Genomic DNA, 22484 nt, shown 5'->3' on the forward strand with positions numbered 1-22484 from the left:
AAATGGCTAAAGAAGGTGATGAACATTTTTGGGAGTAATTGAAATTTAAACATATTGGTGAATATAGTCTGAAAAAACACAGTAGGGATGTAGATTTACACATGCTTTTCAATGATCTCATATTTCCCAGAAGTCTTATCTTTTGAAATACATGATGTTGTCCCTGTATTGTGTTCTCCCTCCCTGTGCTCTTCTTCCCCCACAAGATGCCTCCACTTCACTGGGGTTAAAAATAGATTTATCCCCCTGGTACAGATTGGGCCTAACTTTATTTTCATGGGAGAAATGAAAAGCGCACACACACACTCTGCACTGGCTTGAGTGGCAATGGGAAAAATAACCTTTCAGACCTAATGACAAGCCCTCTTCTGACCATGTAGGAAAAGGAGCAAACGGCCAAGCAAAAAGATTCAGACCTGTGTCGCTTTCTGTATGTCATTTAACTCATTCACCTTGGGTTTTGATCTCACTTGAGTTCATCTGTAGATCTAAGTCTTTTCTCAGCTCCTGACAAATTGGGCTGTTGTTTGAGAGTGTCACACTACAATGATTCACATAATCAAGGAAAAATCTCCTTAAGGCAAGTCATTACACACATATTGATGTCTCTCTGATTGCGGCCTAATTTGAGCACACATTGGGTCTTTTTTCCCCACTTTGTTGTTTCTTTTTTATCATCAGTTTTGGTTGGGAGAAGAGAAGAGATGAAGGAGGGAAAAATAGATTGAGTGAGTAAGATGGCAACATTGCAAAATAATGAAGACAGATGAGAGCATGACACAGGGCTGTAGTCAGTGTGACTGATATGCAGGGGAGGACAGAGGAAGGGGTGTGTGAGGCAGGGAGAAGGATGTTAGCTGAGTCAAAACCCCTGAGCTGCCCTGATTCCTCTGTGAAGACACAGTGCTGAAAAGATGGATGGCATGTGCCCTCTCTGCCAAGACATGCACAAGACCATGACATCACCATCAAACTGGCAAGGACACGAGGTGAGAGCTTCAGACTCACGCTTGGATCTTTATTCATTATTAATCACTCACTTATTCATCATTTCCCCTGTGCTCGGAGTATCACTCTGCTCTGACATCACCGCTGAGTATTTCAAGTTAAAGATGGTCTGCAAACAAACAGTCCCCCCCTCCCCCCTACAAGCTGCCACTATGACAGATATCAGGAATGCACTGTAAACTTTGGTGATGCTAGTTAACACTAGTGAGGTGGCATTAGTAAATACCCTATGGTATACACTGAGAACATTTTGCCACAAAACAAAGTGTGAACACTCAATTATAAATATTTTGTACAGGGAAAAGTGAACATGCTGGTGCATAACAAGGCAAAATAAACTAAAAATGAAATTTTGCAAAAGCATTTTGGGTCCTACGTGAGAAAAAATCAAATAGTTTTAAAACAGCTTTGTAATTTTTCTATTCATTTTAAAGACCCACTCCGATAAAAATTGTGTTTTTTGTGTTTTAAACGTGTTCTTGTGGCATTTTTCTGATGATTAAGGACATTTATCAAGAAAATTAAACCTAAAATTGTGTTTCTGAGTATTTCTTCATTCAAATCATTGTGTATCAAAAAAAAAAAATGCTTTTGAAAAAGAACGTATTTGTGACGTTAACAATACGCAGGGTGGGTTATGAGCTTCTTGCTCTGCTCCATTTTAACGCCTCCACTACATTCATGCAAGCCTTCGTTTTCCTCGTTCTGGCATCTAGCTCAAAACTGTAAGGCTGGACAACTCCAGTTGTGGGCGCCGTTTTTGTTGCACCAGTAATGTTAGGTTGGAGAGCTCTCAGCAAAGGAAGGGAAAGGGATTTCTCAGCACCAACAGTCCCTCCTACAACTCAGAGGCAATTTTTCCAATGAACTACTGCCACTCTGCAGAAAGTAAATCCTAGAAATCGACACAGGTTTTTTTTTTTTTTTTTGATAAAAACTGTATAGTCCTTAATTAGAAGACCACTGTAAACACTTTTATAATAGCCCAAAAGATGATCGGAGTGGGTCTTTAATTCCATCCTATCGTATCCATGGTGTGGAATCAATATAACATCATTGCAGGTTTTTCCTTCGTTATAGTTGTAGTGTCACTACTGTCGGTTGTCTGCCAATCTCTTTGCCTTGGCTTGGAGGTAGCGTGCATTGCCTTCTTCGAATCGCCTCTGCTCTTCCTCTCCTTTGATCTGAAGAGAGCAAACACAAAAGATTTGTTTTCAGACTTGCTGGCTGTCAATACACACTGTTCTGGAATCTTTCCTGAGCTGTTATTATATTATTCATGCAAATGAAGCTCTGATCCAATTTACCACAGCGTGCAGTTGCTATTATCATTAATCTTCCTGACTAAACACAGAACAGATCATTAAAACCTAAAAGGAGCCTTCATTGTTATCATATGCTAAATACTTTGAAGAATGTAAAAAAGTAAGTTCAGTGGAAGCCACAATGTGATTTATCATATCTGCAGAGTATCAATTATATGCATCCGTTAAAAGATCTTTTTCAACAGCCCAAAGCTTGACAAATGGAGTTTTCCTTAAAGCAAATGCTTTGTTGGGGGCATCACTGTCTTGTGAGATAAAAAAACTATTATGAATAAACATTCATTCATTCATCTTCTTCTGTTTTTTGTCCCTTTCAGGAGCCTATCCCGGCCACTTGTGGGCGAAGCCAGGGGACATCCTGGACAGGTTGCCAGTCTGTCGCAGGAATAAACATGTAGACATATATAGACAAATAAAGAATTAGGCAGCAATTGCAGGTGTTGCTAATGTTTTAAGTATTTTTTACATTGCAATTACTTGAATGTAAAGTGGACGGAGTCTATAGTCTTTCTGTACATTTCCCACAAATTTCCCTCTCATTCCTGCGCCATGGCATAGAAATGCAAATTAAAGGTAAGTATCATGTGGCATCCAAAGAAGTTGCCCAATCAAAAGTCAGTGTGGGTGGACTATTGCCCAAAACAGCCTGAAATATACACCATTTGCCTTTTTTTTAAGTCAAAATAAAATATTTTTCAAATTCTTTTCTATCTTGCTATACAGTGATAGTCACATTCACCCACGCGCACACACATTCACACACTAATGATGGCTCTGTTGCCCCACTGCTGCCAACCTCAACCACCAGGAGCAATAATTGATTCAGTGTCTTGTCAAAATTAAATTGAATTTACAAAAAAAAAAAAACAGTTAAAAAAAGGCATGATGTTGTCTCTTTTAGAGTGTGTTGAAGATTTTTTGTCATTTGATTCAGCTTGGTGGATCAAGCATTTACTTGTTAGACAGACTACCCTAAAACATAAAAGTAACAGTATGGTTATTGGGGTGTTTAACTCCATGCCTCGAGGGCCAAGCCTCCTGCTGGTTTTCCAGAAACCCTGCCTTATCTGCTGTTGATTACCTGGGTAAGGAGCTTCAATGGCAGGTTGGTTGGAAAACATGTAGGACACCAGGCCTCAAGGTCTGGAATCAGAGACCCCTGGCTATGTTAGAGCTTAATGTAGAAACTGATCAAATTTTCAGATGGCTACAGTACAAATAAATTAATGTCCAAAGGGAAGCCTCTTCGTTGTTGAGAGTACCTGCACCTGGGAGACAGAGCAGCAAAGTAGGTGTGACACATCTTTCTTCATTGACAAATCAGGATGGTAAGCCTGACAGAAATATCCTGGCACGAACAAGCCATGAGGTTTTAGCTCAAAAGAGCCCATGCAGCATGATCACAACACCAGCGATAAAACGTCAGCCAAGGACAGGTTCAGGAATATACAATTACACTATTAGTTTGTGCAAAACCCGCTTATATAACACACAACATGTTTCTGAGCCAGTTATGCTTTTGCTATTCAGCCGAAAGTAATTGATAGTTCCAGTTCATTGATTTAAAAAAAAAAAAAAAAAAAGAGTCAAAGTTTCAACATGGTTTCACCTTTCATAATAGATTATTGCATTAAATCTCCTCTAATTAAGTCTTTAAATAAATTTGCAATAAATCTTTTTTTGGGTATTAATAAAAAAATTATTATAGCAAAACTTCCATTGGGAATGATGGTTGCATTTTATTCAATATACAGTAAATGCCATCCCTCCACAAAAGGCAGGAAAGTCTAAAGCCATGCTAAAGGGTAGGTGGCAATACATATATATCAATATATCAGTATTGGATATTGACATATCCATTTTGTCAATACTTTTTTTTGTTTTGTATAAATCTTTGATGCTCCACCAGTTTCACACTTAATCTTAAATAAATAAGTAAAAAAAACAGGACAACATACTGGATCTTTGCCTATATGTCCAACTCTTACACTTAAATTAAGTATAGAATCTACTTTACTATATCTGATAATAGTTTCTTCAACATCAATACAAAATATATTTAACATATTCATTACGAATAATACTATTGGCCGGGGGACCTGCAGCTATCCATCAAAATGACATACAGGACTACAGCCTGTTCCCAGGCCCTGTTAAAGAAAGCCATGCAATATTCATACCCTTTATGAATTTTCCCAATAATCAGTGGCCAAGAGCTCTTTCTACCTGCCAAATTGCATTGTGAGAATTTAAATCATTAAAGCCCACAAAGTGGGATATATATGTATATATTTATAGAAAATCAGAAAAGCTTTTTAAGGCAGACATCCCCTCAGTTCTGGAAGTATGAAGAAATAAGTTATTCCAGGAAGAAAGAAAGCCAAGACAAAAATTGGAATACTTAGAAAACGTCCACACAACTCATCCCTAAATAATATCAAGTCTAATAAAGATTCCAGGAATGTCATCGATAGTTTTTTTTTTTTTTACTAATCTGCTGCAAATGTGTCCCAGTCTTTGTTCTTCATTTTGGGACTGCCACCCTTTTAAACTAAACAATTAAGGAAAATAGGACTTTCTATATTGTTACTGGCTCATGTTTTGATAACTGTGATAAAAAGAAACCCATTTTTATTTGGTCAAAAATATTGTATACTAGGAGCTAAATATCATCAAATGCCCCAAAACAACAGATGCTTCACCTCTGGCTGTCAATTAGTGGAGCAGTTCAATGGAATGCAGCAGAATAAACTGTGGAACACGGACAAAGCCTGGAGAGAAATCTTGCTCAAACAATGCCGACAAAATGCCAGGGGGGTTCTTTTGTGTTGGCAGGACACATTATGAGGGTGGCCATGGGGCATCTACTGCACTGCCAAATGTCACTGTCTCAAAAGTAGCATAAAGCTGTTAGCAACTGGCTCTGGACAAATACAAGCCATCTGGGCTCACAAGAGTCTTGATAGCAACCTCCTCTATTGAATGATTCTTTGCAATAAAAGAAAAATATAAATGTAAAATATACATTTTCTTCCCTTTTTCATATTTTTAAACTACCACAGTAACATTACATCACTGAACTGCTTTGCTCGCTAATTACTGCTTGGAAAAATATTTTTTGTCTTTATTTCCAGGTATTATCTTGAGTTCTTTGCCTCACCTGAGATTCAGTAACAGCACAGATGCGTGTTTGCTAATGGGGTATGGCAAAAATGAATAAACATCGACTTTTTACTGAGCTTGACTTTGACTACTCTCCAAAGTTTGTCATCTTTTGGGGTCATCTCAATCCCTCCTCCATGATTCAAACATTTGGCTTAAGTTTGATGGATGCACTCTTGACCCAACCCACTGCACTCACCAGACTTTGGACTTCTGTATGGAAAAGCTCCAAAGCAGTTCCACGTGGTTGAAGTAACTCATAGCATCAATTAGTTTCCAGCAGTCTTCAATCCACTAACCAGGTCCTACTCTGATTTGCTTAGAAATAATTCAAGATCAGACGTGTCACATCCTTTGTAACAGGGGAGGTGTAGCACATCCCTTTTTCTAAGTTTGCCAGAGGCTGGAGCAAAGAATTATCTGTATTTCAGCAACTTTCTTAATTTGCTAGACTTGGACACATTTTTTTTTTTAAAACAAGACATTTTAAATTTTGCGGAAAAAAACCCAAAGATTCTCATAATTTAAGGGGTTCATAATAAAAACAAATGCAAACGTTTTCTATCCCATTTCCTCTGAAAATTTTAAGTTTTGGCTAATAAACCGAAACTAATAAAGGACTCAGTTTTATTTATGGGAATATTATAGTTAAAAACCTACAAATATTATTTTTTTAAACAGATACTTTGATAAAAATACGAGTAGAAAAAAGAACACTGGTCTCTGTGGATTGGGATTTTGACTGCCTGAGCCTATTTTGACATAAATGCACCTGCTAACCCATTTCTGATTGTCTTAAATGGGAAGCAGCTACAAATAAATCAATTCCACTCCAAGAGGACCACAAGAGGTTGCCATGACAACTGGCCTTGTTTTATGTTAGGGGAAGGGTGCTGAGCTCCTGCCAAAGAGGGGGAAGGACATAGAAGATGAAAGATGGAGGAGGTCTGAAGAAAAGAACGTAAAAGAAGGATGAAAGTAATGGTGAGGACACAGGCCAGAGGAGGAAAATGTAAACAGAGCCAGAGGGGAAGAAAAATGAAGAGATGAAAGGGAAGCGGGAAGAGGGAGATAGAGTAGAAACCACCAACAAAGTAAAAAACTAATGAATAGAATGTCAGAGTAAAAAAGACAAACCTTCTGTCTGGATACCATAATATGCTCATATAAATGAGTATTTCATTTTGTTAAAACATGAATAGAGTTTTAAATAACAATTACACTTTCATTTAGATCCCCACTCGATGCTTAGCTCAGTTAAGTGTAACACTGCGGCATCTTTCCAGACTATATTGGAAACAAATACTCTAATTTATTTTTGAAATATGTTACAATTTGAAAAAAGAACATTGATTAATGATGCCTATAATAGTCCTGATTATTTCCATATCAGAAAACTATTTATGATTTCAGTGGTTTTAAGGGGACCCCCTGCAGGGCATTCCCTGTCATCTTTTCTGCTCATTCTGTCCTCATGCCCTATTTCAGCCTTACTGACAGTAGGCTTAATTTAGCTTCAGTCCATCTATTACCCCCCACCACACACACACATACTACATTCATACAGTCCCCAGGCCCCTGCTGTGCTAAAAAAAAAGAAGATCTAAAGATAGTAAATGCAGTGAGTTCATTGAAGAGAAACCAAGGAAAAGGGAATGTGGGGAAAAGCACCTGCAGACTAAAATAGCACAGGCAGACCTTTCGATCCGTCTATTTATAGACAACAACTGGGGCAAAATCTGCAGCGGTGCCATGAAAATTTTATTAGTTAAGGTCTAGCAGTTGCTTTTAGCTTCTAGGATGGTGTACTGTGCAAGAAACAAGATATGTGATGATTGCATCCATAAAAAGTGGAGAATGATTTAAAGGAGCATAATAACATTCTCATTATTGTCTTCAAAAAAATATTCATCAAGTAAAACCTATGTGCTTTTTGAGAGGAGCACAGAAACATGGGGTGAACTGTCATCCTGCAGATACCAAGCACACATGGTTTCCTCAGTAAATTGCTTTATGTTGATTCGTGAGGCACATGCTGAAAAGAACCATATTTGATGGGTAGAAGAAATCATTGGTAAAAGCAACTATCCATGATGAGACGTTTGCACTAAAGAGTTTAATACATCTGACCAAAGCTATACTTACAAGAAACAGCAATTGAAGTGCATTTGTTGATTAATAAAAAGCCACATGATTTATAAAATAGAGACCCAGATAAAACTTTCATCCTATGAAGTAATAACTGATTAACATCCTGTTTCTATAACCTCACACATTTCTTCCATTGTGTAAGCCAACGTTTTTATGTACCTTTATGTATAATTTATTTATTTAGTTTTAGTCGTAGACTGTCACCATGGATTAAATATGAGTGTTGTCTAGGGAAGCACTTTTTAAAATGTCATTGTACCTGTAACAATGATTAATAAAGATCTCTTCTTTTCTGTTTTTAGTAAACTGCAAAATTTGTGTTTAATCATGTCTGATTTATCCAAGTCTAAGGCCTGAAATACAAATACTTTTAGTTTTGTTTGTGTTTTAAGCCTAAATGTTGCTTTTTACAAAGCTGAATGATTCAAGTTTCCACCATTCATGTCATTTTTTTAAATTTGTAACGTAAAGCAGAAATTCTCAAGAAAATTACATCCACATTTAAAAAAATAAGTTAAATAAAAAAATACTAAATGTTTTCTTCAGCATTAGGACTTTCTGAAATGTGATTCCCATTATCAAAGTTTTTATAATCTTTTGTCTATCGTTTTTATTAAAACTGTGTCACTTTCAAAATCACAGCACACATAAATTCTAAATCTGTTTTGATCAACCCTCATCTTTCTCTCTCACAGATGCAATTTTGTCCTCTGACATGTGCGGCCCACTCACACATGCAGGGCATAAAAAAAACGGTCTGCTTCTCAGACACAAAAACATAGAGCTTTTTTTGTATCAGCCCAAAATGTTCTCTTTTTGTATATTTTCTCTTATGGAGCTGATAAAGACACATACGGCTCTATGAAAATATTTTGAGTGCAGAGAATGCTTTTTATAAGCAACAGAGATATGTTTTACCGAGGGACAGAGATACAATGGGCAAACTAAATGCATGGGTTGTAAAAGGGTTTAGATCTGTGGGTGGTGTCGACTGTCTTGGCAACTAATAATGATGACTTCTGGCTGTGTTATAAAACAGGTTATGTCTAAAGTGATTCAGCAGCTGGCTGCCATCATATTTAACTCCATATGGTGACATCACAAACAAAAGAACGTCATGTGTTCTGTGGTCCACTTGGTTTGTGGTCTATTCCAAATAGTTTTGTTTTCAAAGACCCACTCTGATCAGCTTTGGAGCTATTTTTAGTGTTCCCATAGTCCTTTTTCTATGATTCTTCTGTTTATAGACAACATTTTAAAAAGATGTGTCCTTCATAGTTTCTCCAAAGTGGCACATTAGAAATTTGGCATTGTTTCAGTTGCCATGGAAAAAGATCACTCACTACCCATCCTCTATCTGTTTACGCATTCTCCCACTAGTTTACAGCCCATCAAAACCCCAACCTAACATTACCAGTGTAACAAAAATAGTGAGCAGTATTGTAGCTATCCAGCCGTACAGTTTTGAGCCAGTCGCCAGTTCAGAAGAGGAAAATGAAGACGTACATGGATCTATTCATCTACAAGCAGATGGATCAAAATGGATTTTAACATGTGTCTTGTCAAAGTAGCTTCTATGGCACACCTACAAGCTTTTTCTGATGGCGTTTTTGCATCTGCTCCTTATTCACAACGGTTTGAATGAGTGACTACTCTGAAATCCAACTTTAATCCTAATTTTCTTTTTATATGTTCTCCATCATGAGAAAAATGCAGCAAGACTATGTTTTAAAAAAACACACACACCAACATGCTTTTTATCAGACTGGGTCTTTAGGAAAAAAGGGTCTGGGTTTTTATGGGTCAAAATAAAATCTTTGTATTTTGACTCGGAACACCTTGAGACCAGGATAGATCTGTAGGCTTGACTCAATTGGGCACAATCATTTGGTTTGATTAATTTGTCACATTGCATTTTTGAGAGTAAACCAAACTGAAAAATATTTTGCACTGATAAAGCATATTTTTTGGAGGTACAGCATTTCTAAAAATAACAACTGACTATTAAAAAAATTAAATCTGGTCTTGTGATCATATATTCCACCAAACCCCCACACTGTTCTTCGTCTGCTGACGAGACATTTCAGAACTTTTTTTTCTGCTATCCACAGGAATAATCAAGGTATGCAAATTGCACCAGCCAATAACTATAATGTGCTGACTTAAACAGATGGCCAGTGTGCAACGGGTTTGCATAACAAACAGAGTAAACAGCAGGCGTCTATCCTGTCAGCTGTCAACAATGCTCTCTGAACACTGAGAATAGACTAAAAGCTGAGTCAGACAAACACAGGCATCCAGGGCTGTTCTTGGAATACATAAAGCATCAAGTGAAAATGGTTCACAGAGGAATTGAATTAGCTGAAGAGATGGTGACCTATTTTATTGACTAGAGGAATGTTACTGTCTGTGGAACCAATCTTTAAAGACCCACTCCAGGGAAAATTGTGTTTTTGGTGCTTTTAACATGTTCTTGCAGCATTTATTTTGTGATGGAGGAAATATAGAAAATAATTTAAGAGTAAAATAGCATTGCTGTGTATTTCTTTATTCAAATTATGATGGATCAGGAGCAGATAAAAACCCCAAAAAGCTCAGACTTGTGACTTGGTGCGGGCCAAAGTATCCAAGCTCCTCCCCACTTTTATATCCTCCACTTGAAGACAAATAGATCCCTTAACTGAATCAATTTCCTCATCTGAGCTACTAAAACTGTACTGGTTTTTCTTGCAATTGTAATGTTAGCTTGGGGTTGTGAGGGTCTGTAAACTAGCGTGAGAGAGCGTAAACAAAGGTATGCTGGGATATCAATGTAGGGTTACTTTCGCACCAATAGGCCCGCCCACAACCTAGAGGCAGATTTCTGATGAACTCCTGCTGCTTTGCAGAAAATATATCTTAAAAAACAAAACAGGCTTTTTGATTTTGGCGAAACACAGCATTATCATAATTAAAAGGCCACTGGGAACAATTTTCCCCCAAAAAAATATAGTTGTAGAGGAACTTTAAGTGTGATATATTAATAATGAGAAACAAAGCATTACCAAACCATAAATCTGGGTAAAACAGATTTTAAGAAGGCCCCTGGTTCTAGTCCCAGCTGGGGGACCTGAACCAGAACATCAATGGGGGACCTTTCTGTGTGGAGTTTCCACAGTTCTTCCGTGCATGCGTGGGTTCTCTCCGGGGTCTCCGGCTTCCTTCCACCGTTCAAAAACGTGCTTCATAGGTCAATTGGCAGCTCTAAATTGTCCCTGAGAGTGAATGGATGTGTGATATGTGGCCCTGCGACAGACTGGCGACCTGTCCAGGGTGTCCCCTGCCTTCGCCTACAAGTGGCCGGGATAGGCTCCGGCAGCCCCGTGACCCCGAAAGGGACAAAACGGTAGAAGATGAATGAATGAAAGGTTTTAAAAACTCCATATTTATTTAAAGAACAGACTTCAGAAGAAGTATTGATGATACTAACCTTTAAAGGAGGAACAGGCAATGGCTTATTGTCCTTATCCAAAGAGATAAAGGTGAAGAACGCCGAGACAGCACGGTACTTCTTCATCTCCTTCTCCACTAGAGAAGCTGCATCCACCAACACTTCAAGTTCCATGGACCTGTTACTGACAAAGGTGAGCCGTCCTGTCACAGTCACCACACAACCTTAGAGAAAAAAGAAAGAGAACATGAAGAAAACTTTTTTTTCTCCCTGTTTTTAAATCTAGAAATGTGCATAGGTAAGACAAAATCATTTGCATTATTAGTACAATTTTATTTCAACAATCCAATTACATACTTTAAAATTTTAGGTTTTTAACATCTGGTTATTGGTCATCTGTCATCTAGCTTTTTATGAAAGAAAAAATTCATTCAGCACAATCACAGCGAAAAAGAGGCTTTTCTATATGAACAAAGAACATTAGAAAGGTGTTTTATAAATATGCAGAAGGAAAAGTCAAACTTAAGGGTAAACACACAAAAAAAATTGTTCTTAGATTTATTTTTATAATGTTTCTTTTTTTGCAGTATTCAGACAGAGCCGCATGGCTATGAAGTATTTTGCCCTTTTTGTTAATTTGAAGCTGTAACGCATCTTATCCATTAAACGTGTTAGAAACATCACAAATATATTGTCTTTTTTTGTTACCATAGATTAATAGAAAAAACTATCAAATGGGTATGGCTGATGTGCTCCTTTATTCCATTTAACGTTGCAGTACTGTATAATTACTGCCGTTACCATATAGCGAAGAGGAGAGAGAACATTATCTCTGCTGAAGAGATTTTCATAACACGGTTAAAATCTAAATGAGGAGTTAGGACTTAAAGTTAGATTAAAGTTGATAAGGGTTGGTAAAGGGTTGTGGTCAGATTAATGGGCCAGGGGATGCCCATACTCCTTTTAATAATTTAGGAAAGGCAAGCATGTGTAAAAACAAGAATTGCAGTTGTGGGGTTTGTCATCAAGAAAAAATACTTGATACTGATTATCTGAAAAACAGTAAAGTAATGCCTTACTGAGCATTGGAATTAGGAGATTGCCGGCTGCATGATCTGAAATGTTGTTTTTTTATGTACAATACTTTGTTCTCATATAAAAAAGGCTTATAAAGGAAGAGAACAGCTGACAAATTTACATTATAGGAAGGTTGAGCGTGTTCATAGTCATCAAACACAGGCCTGCAGAAACACACCTGCCACCTCATTGTTAGGCTGATTGTGTCTTTGATAAGGTTTTGGCACAGCATAAATCTGTGCCCTGAAGAAAAAGGTCGACAAGGGCCATCTCTGATTATGTTATCAAGATTTCATAAAAACAAAAAAAACAAAAAAGAAAATTAAAACAGCAGAAGTTGAGTGAACGCAACACAAATAATAAATAACAAGATGTACGTAAAGTTACAATGCTAGTGTGTTGAAAAAAATTATTTCTAGCATCTCATGGTGATACAAAGAGAGGGCACTATAGAAGAGAATAATGTGCTAAAGCTGTTTAAGAGGAGTCTAACGCACAGAGAGCACACACCAAAAATATATAAACTAGGAATTACTTGTGTATAAATAAATATTTGTTAGGGAAAAAAACTCAAATTACTGTGATGAGGAAGAATAGAAAAATTTTTTACATAAAAGATCAATTAACCATACATATAGGAAAGATTTTTGACTAAAAACTGTATTTATTAAAACTATGTTTGTTACACAAACTCTTTTTAGTAACTTATAAAAGCTTAAAGACTAAAATAATTTTTACTTTTTTTTTCTCCTTTCAGTTGAGATTTTTGTCTTTGGGTGTTTCATTAATGAGCAAGGGGGAGTTAAAAAAACATAAAAGTGTAGTGTTTCAAAGACAAAATGAGGGGGCCCATGTCTGTTTTGTCTTGGGCCCTGTATTTGTTGAATCTGCTCCAGGACAGTCACACGTTTTCAGCATCCTATTCTTAATAAAATGTTGTTTTTTGTTTTTTTCATGAAACCTCAATCTAACCACATTCAACGAGTCAGAATAGTAAAGAAAAACTTAAAGTTATAGGGATTTCCAAAAAATAACCACTCAATTGTGGAGAAAAATAAGCATAAAATTGCATATCTGAGTATGTATTTATTAAAGTCATTGTGATTCAGGAGCAGATGAAAAAATGCCAATGTAAAAAGCTTGTAGGTGTGACATTGCCGCTACCATGGCAAGCTATTAGCTCCCTTCTCCGCAATTTTCTGATGCATCCACTTTAAAACCAATAGATCCACGTACTTGTGTTTTTCCTGGTACCTGGCTTAAAACTGCAAAGCCGGACAGCTCCAAAATTGCCCAAGTAATATTAGGTTGGGATTGTGAAGGACTTTAAGCAGGTAGTACAGAATGTAGACAAGTTGGTGATGGAAAGTAGGACCTTGCTTCCTCTGCACCAACAGTCTCACCCACAATCACAACAAAATTTCCTTCTGCTCTGCAGCAACTATGTCCAAAAAAAACAACAGCTTTGTTATTATTATTATTATTCCAGGAAAAAAAGGACATAATCATAATTAAAAGAACACTGGGAATGCCCAAACCCTAACCCTAACCCTAACCCTGGAGTGCCCAGAGTGAGTAAAAAAGAAGTGTCAACTTCTTTGCTTTATAAAGCAAGAATTGATCCTGGGGCAGCACATTTTGCATACTATGCCAGAACATGCTAAGAACACATAGTTGTCCATATAGAGAAAATGAAATTATGACTATCGATGCACTCATGCATGTCTATTAAATGTGTCATAACATTATTTCACAGTTGTCAGGGCGAGTTTTCAGTAGTGACATCAAGACGCTAAAAGCAACTCAGAAATTTCAGATAAAGAGCTGTAAAACTGTGATGTAGTGCAATAGTCATTTATCAAAATGAAATCTGACGAGAAGAGAAGTGTGTCCTCTGAAGACATTCATCTTCTCTCACATCTTATGGCCCTTTGAGTGTTTTATCATGTCAACATCAGCTGGGAGTTCGCTCTTATTCAGACAAACTGTCTTCAGCTGGGATGCATTAGACTTAGTGAAGTGTGCTTTGCTCATTGATGTGACATGACAATGAGCTATGATGATAGGGGATTTTTAAACACCTCTATGATTAATAATTGATTCATGCAGAGAGTAGATCTTGCACTTGAACAACCTTGAAGGTCAGCCAACATGCAAAAAACAGGCAGAATCCTATTTCTGCTGGATGAAGCAAATCTATACGAAACAGAAGTTGCCTTCTTGTGGCCCGGCCTCCCTTTGTATAAAACAAAGAAACTGGACAAAACCAAATCAGTCATTGAACAAACTTTGATCACTGAAAATGTTGCAATATCTATAAGCCATACATTTTTTAGGATTTTTTTTTTATGTCACACTTTGTTCTTCTTTTTTTTTCAGCTGAACGGTTCTTTTACCTGACTTCCAACTTTTCAAGTTTCATCCCATTCTTCTCATTAATTGAGTTTCTGGCTGCTTTAATGTGATGGATCACAGAGAGGAGCATGGCTTTAACTCCCACAAGCTGTATCAATGGCTTGCATTTAATAACTGGACTTTGCTTTATATTACAATGTAAAAAAAATGATCAACAATTTCTCTATAAGCTATTGGAGTTGCTGTAATTTGTCCAAAATTTGGAGAAAGCAGGAAAATGTGTGATCTGAGGAATTAGTCATCTCAAAGCCAGGCATTTTCTTTGGCTCTGTGTAGTAAAGTTTTAGACCAATAACAGAGAAAAACCCTGATAATTTCCAAAGCTTTGTAATTACATAATGAAAAAAAGTAGACCAGAAAAAAATTTAATTTCCTAGATCACAATTAAAAATTACAACATAGTCCTTGCAGTCTGTGACTGCTGGGGGCCATAATAAACTTTTGCTAGAGTTTTCAACCTCACACTCTACCACTGAGGCATTAACTGATCAGCTGGAAACTGAGGTTTATTTTTTTGTATCAGACTTTACAGAACAAATCACAAAGTGCTTAACAATGCAAGTCAAAACTGCATAAAGTAGTTGGAAAGTGGATTGCACCCTACATTTTTTAACATGAGGGCACTTATTTTTCATGGAAATATAATAGCTTGAACAACACATGTATACCTGTTTTTTTTACCTTAAATTCTCTAACAGTCTAAGAAAAAAAGCACAATTTTAGTGCTCAAACTGAAGCACGCAACATAAGAGCAATTTCATTGATTAAAATCTCCTGCTTTTATTAAACAGACATCCTTGCTCAGGAACTTCAGACTTAATGAATTCTTATGATGCTTTATTGACTTTGAATAACTAGATAGAGTCCTTGGATTTAACTAGTAAGATTGTGTTTTATTCATTTTTAATTGCTATGTGTACTGGGAATCAAAGAGTAAACATGTCAAGATTTGTCCTTCAGTATGAGTACTAAAATGGTAAGCTTTTGTCCAAGCTGTGAAGCAAAATCAGGAGTAAGTGGATAACTTTGTTTAGTAGTTTGCTTTCTTTGTAGATTTGAAAATAGTTAGCTGTACATAATCTGCTTTAAAAATTCAAAAGGCAATTTAATATAGCATTTTAAAAATGTTTATGTACTTTTTAGAAGTCGCCCTTACTTGCTCAGTCAATACAGAGGATTACCTCAAAAAGCTTTTTAAGACCCACTCCATAAATCATGTTTTTGGTGTTTTAACATGTACTTGTGGCACTTTCCTCTTGATGGAGGACATATATTAGGAAAATTAAGTTTAAAATTGCCTTTTTGAGTGTTTCTTTATTCAAAGTAGCAGTAGACGTAAAGCAGCCTCTGACTTCAGATACCATATTTTGAAGAGGATTTTTATCGACGATTTTTATCTTATAGGAAGTAATCTTCTTTCTCCAATCAGCTGTAGAGGATTAAGAGCAGAACCCAGAACCGATCAAACTGCCTTTACTTCCAAAGCACAGCGAAAAGCAAACTGCAGTGGTTCATACAAGAAGCTGGTTTGCTTGCACAGCTGAATTGATGTGAGTTTCTCCAAGACCTTCATGATATGTAATGTTTGGACAGCATACAGGTCTATAGTCGCTATGGTCAGATGGATACTTTTTTTTTTTCACATACTGTAACAGGGCAGGACGAAGAAGACACCAACATACTGAAGATGATGGATCAGAACAAAGTTTAAGATCCTTGACTGAAGTGGCGTGATAAAAAGATGTGGGTCAAGGGAGGATGGTAGATCCACATGGCTGAAGGACGTAAGCTTGTTTTTGGACTCCATTTAGTTTGGTTTGATGTTTTGTAATACTTGTAGCATTGGTTATGAATTTTCACTTTATATTTAAAAATTGCATTGAATTAATAATTCAAAGGATTGGATTTTTCCAGAAGCTCAAAGCGCTTACAATGTGTATCCATTATTCATTCACTCCTCATTCCTACTTGGCGAGCTACTGATTTAGCCACAACTGCCCTGAAGCGCCAGTACTTGCCCACAAACCCTCTGACAACCACCGGGAATTCATACGCATTCACACACCAGTGGAGCCACACTGGAGGCAGGGAGGGGGAAGTGTCTTGCCCAAGGAAGGAACGGCAGTTGGCTGGGGGGAGTGCGGATCGGTCCGCAGATCCTTCCATTAATGGCCAACCTGCTCAACCACCTTAGCCCCTGCCGCGGCAATTGAAATGGATGGATCTGATTAATAAAACTGTGGCTTCAAGTTCTGGGATGTGGGAACGTTCGTCCAAGAATTTAAGGTGTTTCAGTTTTATTCTTCAGTTTTATTAATGCAGTAAACCTGCTCACCTCTAAAAATGATTTTAGCCACTCAGGCCCAGAATGACTGACAGTCAGTGCTCTGAGGAAAGTGGCCTGCACAGGCTCGATGCAGCAGGACCACCAAAAGTCCATGAACAGACCTAAGTCTGTTTAATGTTACGGCTCTGTTTCCCACTTGCATTGGCTGAATGTTCATTTTTCTGTTAATCTTTCATAGCTTTAAAAATGTCATATAGGCCTATAACTTCAACTTTTCTGTACGTCTTCCCCTTCCTTTTTAATATTTCCACTGTCGATTGTCATCACAATGACTCAAGTTTTAAGACACACTTTATAGGTTTCTGAAAAGAATCATCTCTGTGCTCCTAAACTTTAAGCCGGACAATTGGCCACAATTACTTATATGCCGTATGCGTCAGGCTCCGTTGCACTAGAACATTGTGTTTGTTTGTTTTTTTGCTCTGTACATAATGTTTTATAGTCACCTAAACAGATAAGCAGCTGCACACAAATACACAGATCAGATTTATTTTGTAAACAATATTTGGTACCCGAACAAAAACTAGAAACAGAAAATGTTTAAAACTAAAAGAAAAAGTTTATATCTGATTGGTTTTCTTAGAGACTAGATGAGCAGGACTCATAGAACATTACCCAGGTTCTAGACTTTGAGCTATACAAGAATCTAAATGTAGCACGTTAAACAACAAATCTATTACAAAGTTTTTTGTTTTGTTGCACTGCAATATCTAAAGCTCTTATGCTACATTCACACTAGCATCGGAAACGTGTTCAAGCAGCTACTTCCAATTAAAAGTCTATGTAAACAGGTGTGTTTACAGTCTATGTAAACTCTCATGTTCACATGTCGCTACAAAGGTTTCAAAGACCATTTTTGGGCTCTACATACAAAATGCACAGCCATTGAACACGCTTTGAAAGTTAAACCGGGACGAACTTTGACCAATCCAGGACTGCAATTTGATAGTGACGTATGGATGGCGTTCTTTTGAATTCACGAAAGTGCCAACCATTTGAAAATTGATTATGGAGGATAAATTAATACAGTCAGGACCATAAATATTTGGACAGAGACACATTCTTTCTAATTTTGTTTCTGTATATTACCACAGTGAATTTGAAATAAAACAACTCGGATGCCATTGAAGTGCAGACTTCCAGCTTTTATTCCATGGGTTGAACAAAAAGATTGCATAAAAATGTGAAAAACTAAAGCATTTTTTTAACAAAATCCCTTCATTTCATGGGCTCGTAAGTAATTAGACAGATGAAATAACTGAAAACAAAATGATCATTACTAATATTTGGTTGAAAACCCTTTGTTGGCAATGACAGCCTGAAGTCTTGAACTCATGGACATCACCAGATGCTGGGTTTTCTCCTTCTGAATGCTCTGCCAGGCCTTTACTGCAGTGGCTTTCAGTTGCTGTTTGTGGGTCTTTCTGTCTGAAGTCTAGTCTTCAACGAGTGAAATGCTTTAGTTCTTCACATTTTTATGCAATCTTTTTGTTCAACCCATGGAATAAAAGCTGAAAATCTGCACTTCAATGGCATCTGAGTTGTTTTATTTAAAATTCACTGTGGTAATGTACAGAAACAAAATTAGAAAGGATGTGTCTCTGTCCAAATATTTATGGTCTTGACTGTAAATGCTCTTTGTGTTTGGCAAGAATTTTTGACACCAAGACTTTCATATATCAGAGTAGAGCTGTGAAAGAAAAAGTCTGGAGCAAAATTTGCACCAGTTTGACATTTGGCACCAAGTCTCTTCCAACTGTAGGTACATGTGCTAGTATAGGGTAGATACAGTAGATTGTGAACACTATATGCTAAAACCAAGTCCATAAATGCGCATTTTGCACATGGTGTTCTCAATGGACAAGCAGGGAGCAGCATCTTCCTGTTTCTATTTTGCTACCGTTTACTAGTGCATGTCCACCACCTATCATTGGAAGAGGCTTGGTGTGAAATGTTAAAGCGATGCATCAATCTTGCGAATATTGCAATCCAGTGTGAACACTACATGCTTAAAGCACGTATAAGAATTTCAGTACAGTGCATTCTTGAATGCCCATCCCATGCCTGGTTTGTATGTAGCTTCAGAGTATTCTATTATAAGCAACTTAGCTTCTTACCTTTCAAATGTATTTCCATCTAAAAAGAAGAATCTCTGGCGTTAAGAAGTATGAAATTGATATGTTTCAGAAAATTAATCAAACTTTTATTTTTAACAAAATAGCTGAAGATAAAAGAGATAGACATTTACAGGCTAAGTAAATATCTTGCAAGAAACAGAGCAAATCTCAGCAAGGCTTCTTTCTGATACTGCAACCCACACTAATGGAGCACATTATCACAGTATGCCGCTTGCTTTTAATTTATGTAAAACTCTCTGCAGCTGTTCCCCACTCTATCTAGCTTTATTGCATCTAGGTGGCTTTTACTGCTCAGCAGAAAGGGTATATATCACAGTCTTCATTGATTTCTAGCCTTTCTTTAGCCTCCAGCACCAACAAAACCAAATGAAACTACATTTCCACAATTTAGAAGCATATCTGCATTTTCAAAGCACAACTGTTTAGGGCTATTATTACAATCATAATGTAAAAGACTACATTAACCAAAACTGATTATTTGAAATGAATGAATTAAACCCTCGTCTGAACACATTTCCTTGCGCAGTTGCTTTAGAGACTGGAAAAAAAAGAAAACAAACCCTGAAATGGCAAAATAAATCGCGTAGCCAGCCAAATGAACCATGGAAGCCATTTTTGTGATGATACTTCTCAATTACTTTCACAAATTCAACACCTCAGTCTTTTGCAGACTACCTAAAGCAAAATAAGAAGTCTACTAGTGACAAGACACCTAAGATCATGTCAACACAACATAAACTTGGGGGACAGATTGGGGCAGCAACTGGCACAACTCAGAACGGACAATAGATGTGGACACATCCAAAAAAGATATGCTCTGCTCATTTATTTGATTCTGTAACTGTAAAGAACTTTCACAGTCATTTTGTCATACCGGAGACTATCTGATAAACCCATATGTGACCATGTTTCCAACAGATAAAAAGGTGGCCAGAGGTGAATATCCCACCTAAAATCCTGCTTACTTTTTTATTGGGATTTCATGTGCAAAAACGAAGAAAAATACTTTCAACCTGACTGAATGAAACTGCTTGTATTAAAATAAGAAAATTGCTGTAAATGGTAGGCTGTTAGAGCTAACCTGGCACAGCCGTTCTGAACTCTGACATTTATTACCACTTCATAATTGTAGCTGCTTGGCTGTTCACGTCATATCCTGAAGTAATGACTGCATGTAAATGTTCACACTGACATTTTGAATCACATTATAGAGAAACAGCTAAAAGAATAAAATGAGTTTCTTCTAAAAACTAGGTATTCACTATATTTTTAAATAATTGACTCGAAAATTTTGTTGCCCAGAGTTTCACTTTGAAAATAGTCTTTTTTGTTTGTTTGTTTGTTTGTTTGTTTGTTTGTTTTCTCTCATCCACTGTTTTCATCGGCTGAATCCTAATTGCTTTCCTACTCCTCTGGCTCCTCCCTATTGCTCCAACTGTATGGGTATTTGAAGCTGTAGTGGTGTCCAAAAGTGTTTTTCTAAGGAGGAGCTGTAGCAACTTAGGACTGGCTAGGAGAAATGCATTTCTTCACATACAATAGGTGTGCTCTGAAGCACAGAAGTTTACCCTTAAAGATAAGTATTAAGTTTTTGTTCATGCGTGACCTTTTAAAGTTTGAAAACCAATGTTGTTATGTATTTTCTGATTTCCGGCAGCTATACGCTAACATAGATGAGTGCCAGCTATTGATGACGTCATCAAGCAGTATTAATGTGTGAATTTGAAGACACAATTTTTCCATATCACTCTGCTTGAAGGGATAAATGTAGAGATAGGGAGAAGCTGTAGAGGGAGGAAGCAATTCTTATTAGGCCAAAGTGTTAATATTAGCACTTGAATCCATTTTGCAAGACTTTTAAACTGTATATCTTTGGGTCTTTTTGCACAGTCCCAACTTAACCAGAGACTAGGAATATGAAGGGTTTAACATGCCAAACAGGTCATCAGAGAGAGTTCAACCATGCAGTTAGACTGTAATGCATGACATTCGTCATAAGCACTGGGCATGTTAATACACATATGGTCTCTTTTCAACCCCCACTGGTGCATGACTGAAATTGTGTTCATCCCATTCCCACCACAGGAAAGTGACAGACAGCAGACAAAAGATTTGTCACTGATGTCAGTAAAACACCCCTCCTCCAGATTTGTTTACAGAGGTTAGTTGCTGCTTTGTCATTATAATAAAGTGGGTTAGCAACCCTCTGAATGCATAACATCAATAACATAAAAATGAATGTTTTGTTCTCCAAGTTATTCAAATGCAACCCTGCCAGATGTGTAGGCTAATTGAACAGAGCCACATGTGTGCTTTTGCTGAAACTATGGAGACAGCTAATGCTTCAACTGTAATTGCTCCAACAGCAATATAGATCTGTCCTGTCCAAACAGTGCTTTTAATAAGATTGTTAAACATGCATTCAGCTTTCAGAATGAAAGAGCTTTTTTTCTTTTGTTGTAGGACAGTAGACATTATCTATTAGGTTGTCAAAGGGTAACTAGATATTGTTGTTAGTTCAATCAATTTAAAAATAATAGGCCTAAAAATGTTCTATTTGATGTCCTAAGTGAGGTTTTATACAAAAGATAAAAGAAAATAGGTTGATCTTGGAACTGAAGCTGTTGGTGAGCTAGCAGAATTAAAAACTACTGTTTGGATGTGAAGAGTGTTGAAGATTTTAAATGATGGTCTAGAGATGGTAAAAAAAAGTGTCATGTTGACAAACAGTTGCTGTCTGTAACCTTATAGGAATATATCCCATCCTTCTGAACTATGGGCACATGTATTTAACATACACTTACATGATAAATTGTGAACAGAAAACATTAAAAGTTCACATGTAAGGACTGAGTAATTTTGCCTGGAAAACAGCATCTTCTTCAACCCGGCATAACGTCTTGGTCTTTGCATTTTTTGCATTGCATTGCCTTTGCTACAAACCTAATGCAATACAAAGGGCAGTAGTTGCGAGGGTTGAATTTGTATCTTGGCCAGAATACAATGTGTGTATCAGCCAATAATAGAACAACAGACCTTATGACTGGCAGATGACAGAGAGTTTTTCAACATTATCCTACCTTTTTTGATCTTGCGATGGAAGTTAATGGCATCCACCGAAGCAGTGACAATGTTAGTGTTGCAGTGCCGTGCGGCCACAATCCCAGCGACCTCATCCATCAGCTTCATGGTCACACCTAGATGAAACACATGCACAGTTGAGGAATCCAGAGATTACTTAAGTTTTTGAATATGTAGCCTCAAGGAGACCAAAATCTGGGTCCCCCTGTGCCGGTCCCCAGCTCGGATGAAATACAGGGTTGTGTAAGAAAGGGCATCTGGCGTAAAAATCTCTGGGAAACCACCTGTTTGAAAGGTGAACAACAACAACTGGACTCTTTGAATATGTTAAAGGGATTTTTGATTAAGTT

General features: G+C 37.2%; 1 protein-coding gene across 4 annotated transcripts in view; it reads right to left on the reverse strand.

Annotated features, from left to right (window-relative positions):
* Positions 1–990: 990 nt before the first annotated feature.
* The window catches only part of acot7 (acyl-CoA thioesterase 7), a 47760-nt gene continuing 26266 nt past the window's right edge, over positions 991–22484 (reverse strand). For all 4 annotated transcript variants that reach the window (XM_078949515.1, XM_004070356.5, XM_011476895.4 and 1 more), the window contains 3 exons: positions 22134–22250; positions 11116–11300; positions 991–2192 (listed from right to left, as the gene is read on the reverse strand). In XM_078949515.1, the coding sequence (XP_078805641.1) occupies positions 2100–2192; positions 11116–11300; positions 22134–22250 (395 nt within the window). In that variant the 3' untranslated portion in view covers positions 991–2099. The remainder of the gene's footprint in view (positions 2193–11115; positions 11301–22133; positions 22251–22484) is intronic.

This window comes from Oryzias latipes, chromosome 7 (genome assembly GCF_053564925.1).
Source record: "Oryzias latipes strain Hd-rR chromosome 7, Olatipes_Hd-rR_3.1".
Classification (NCBI taxonomy): Eukaryota; Metazoa; Chordata; class Actinopteri; order Beloniformes; family Adrianichthyidae; genus Oryzias; species Oryzias latipes.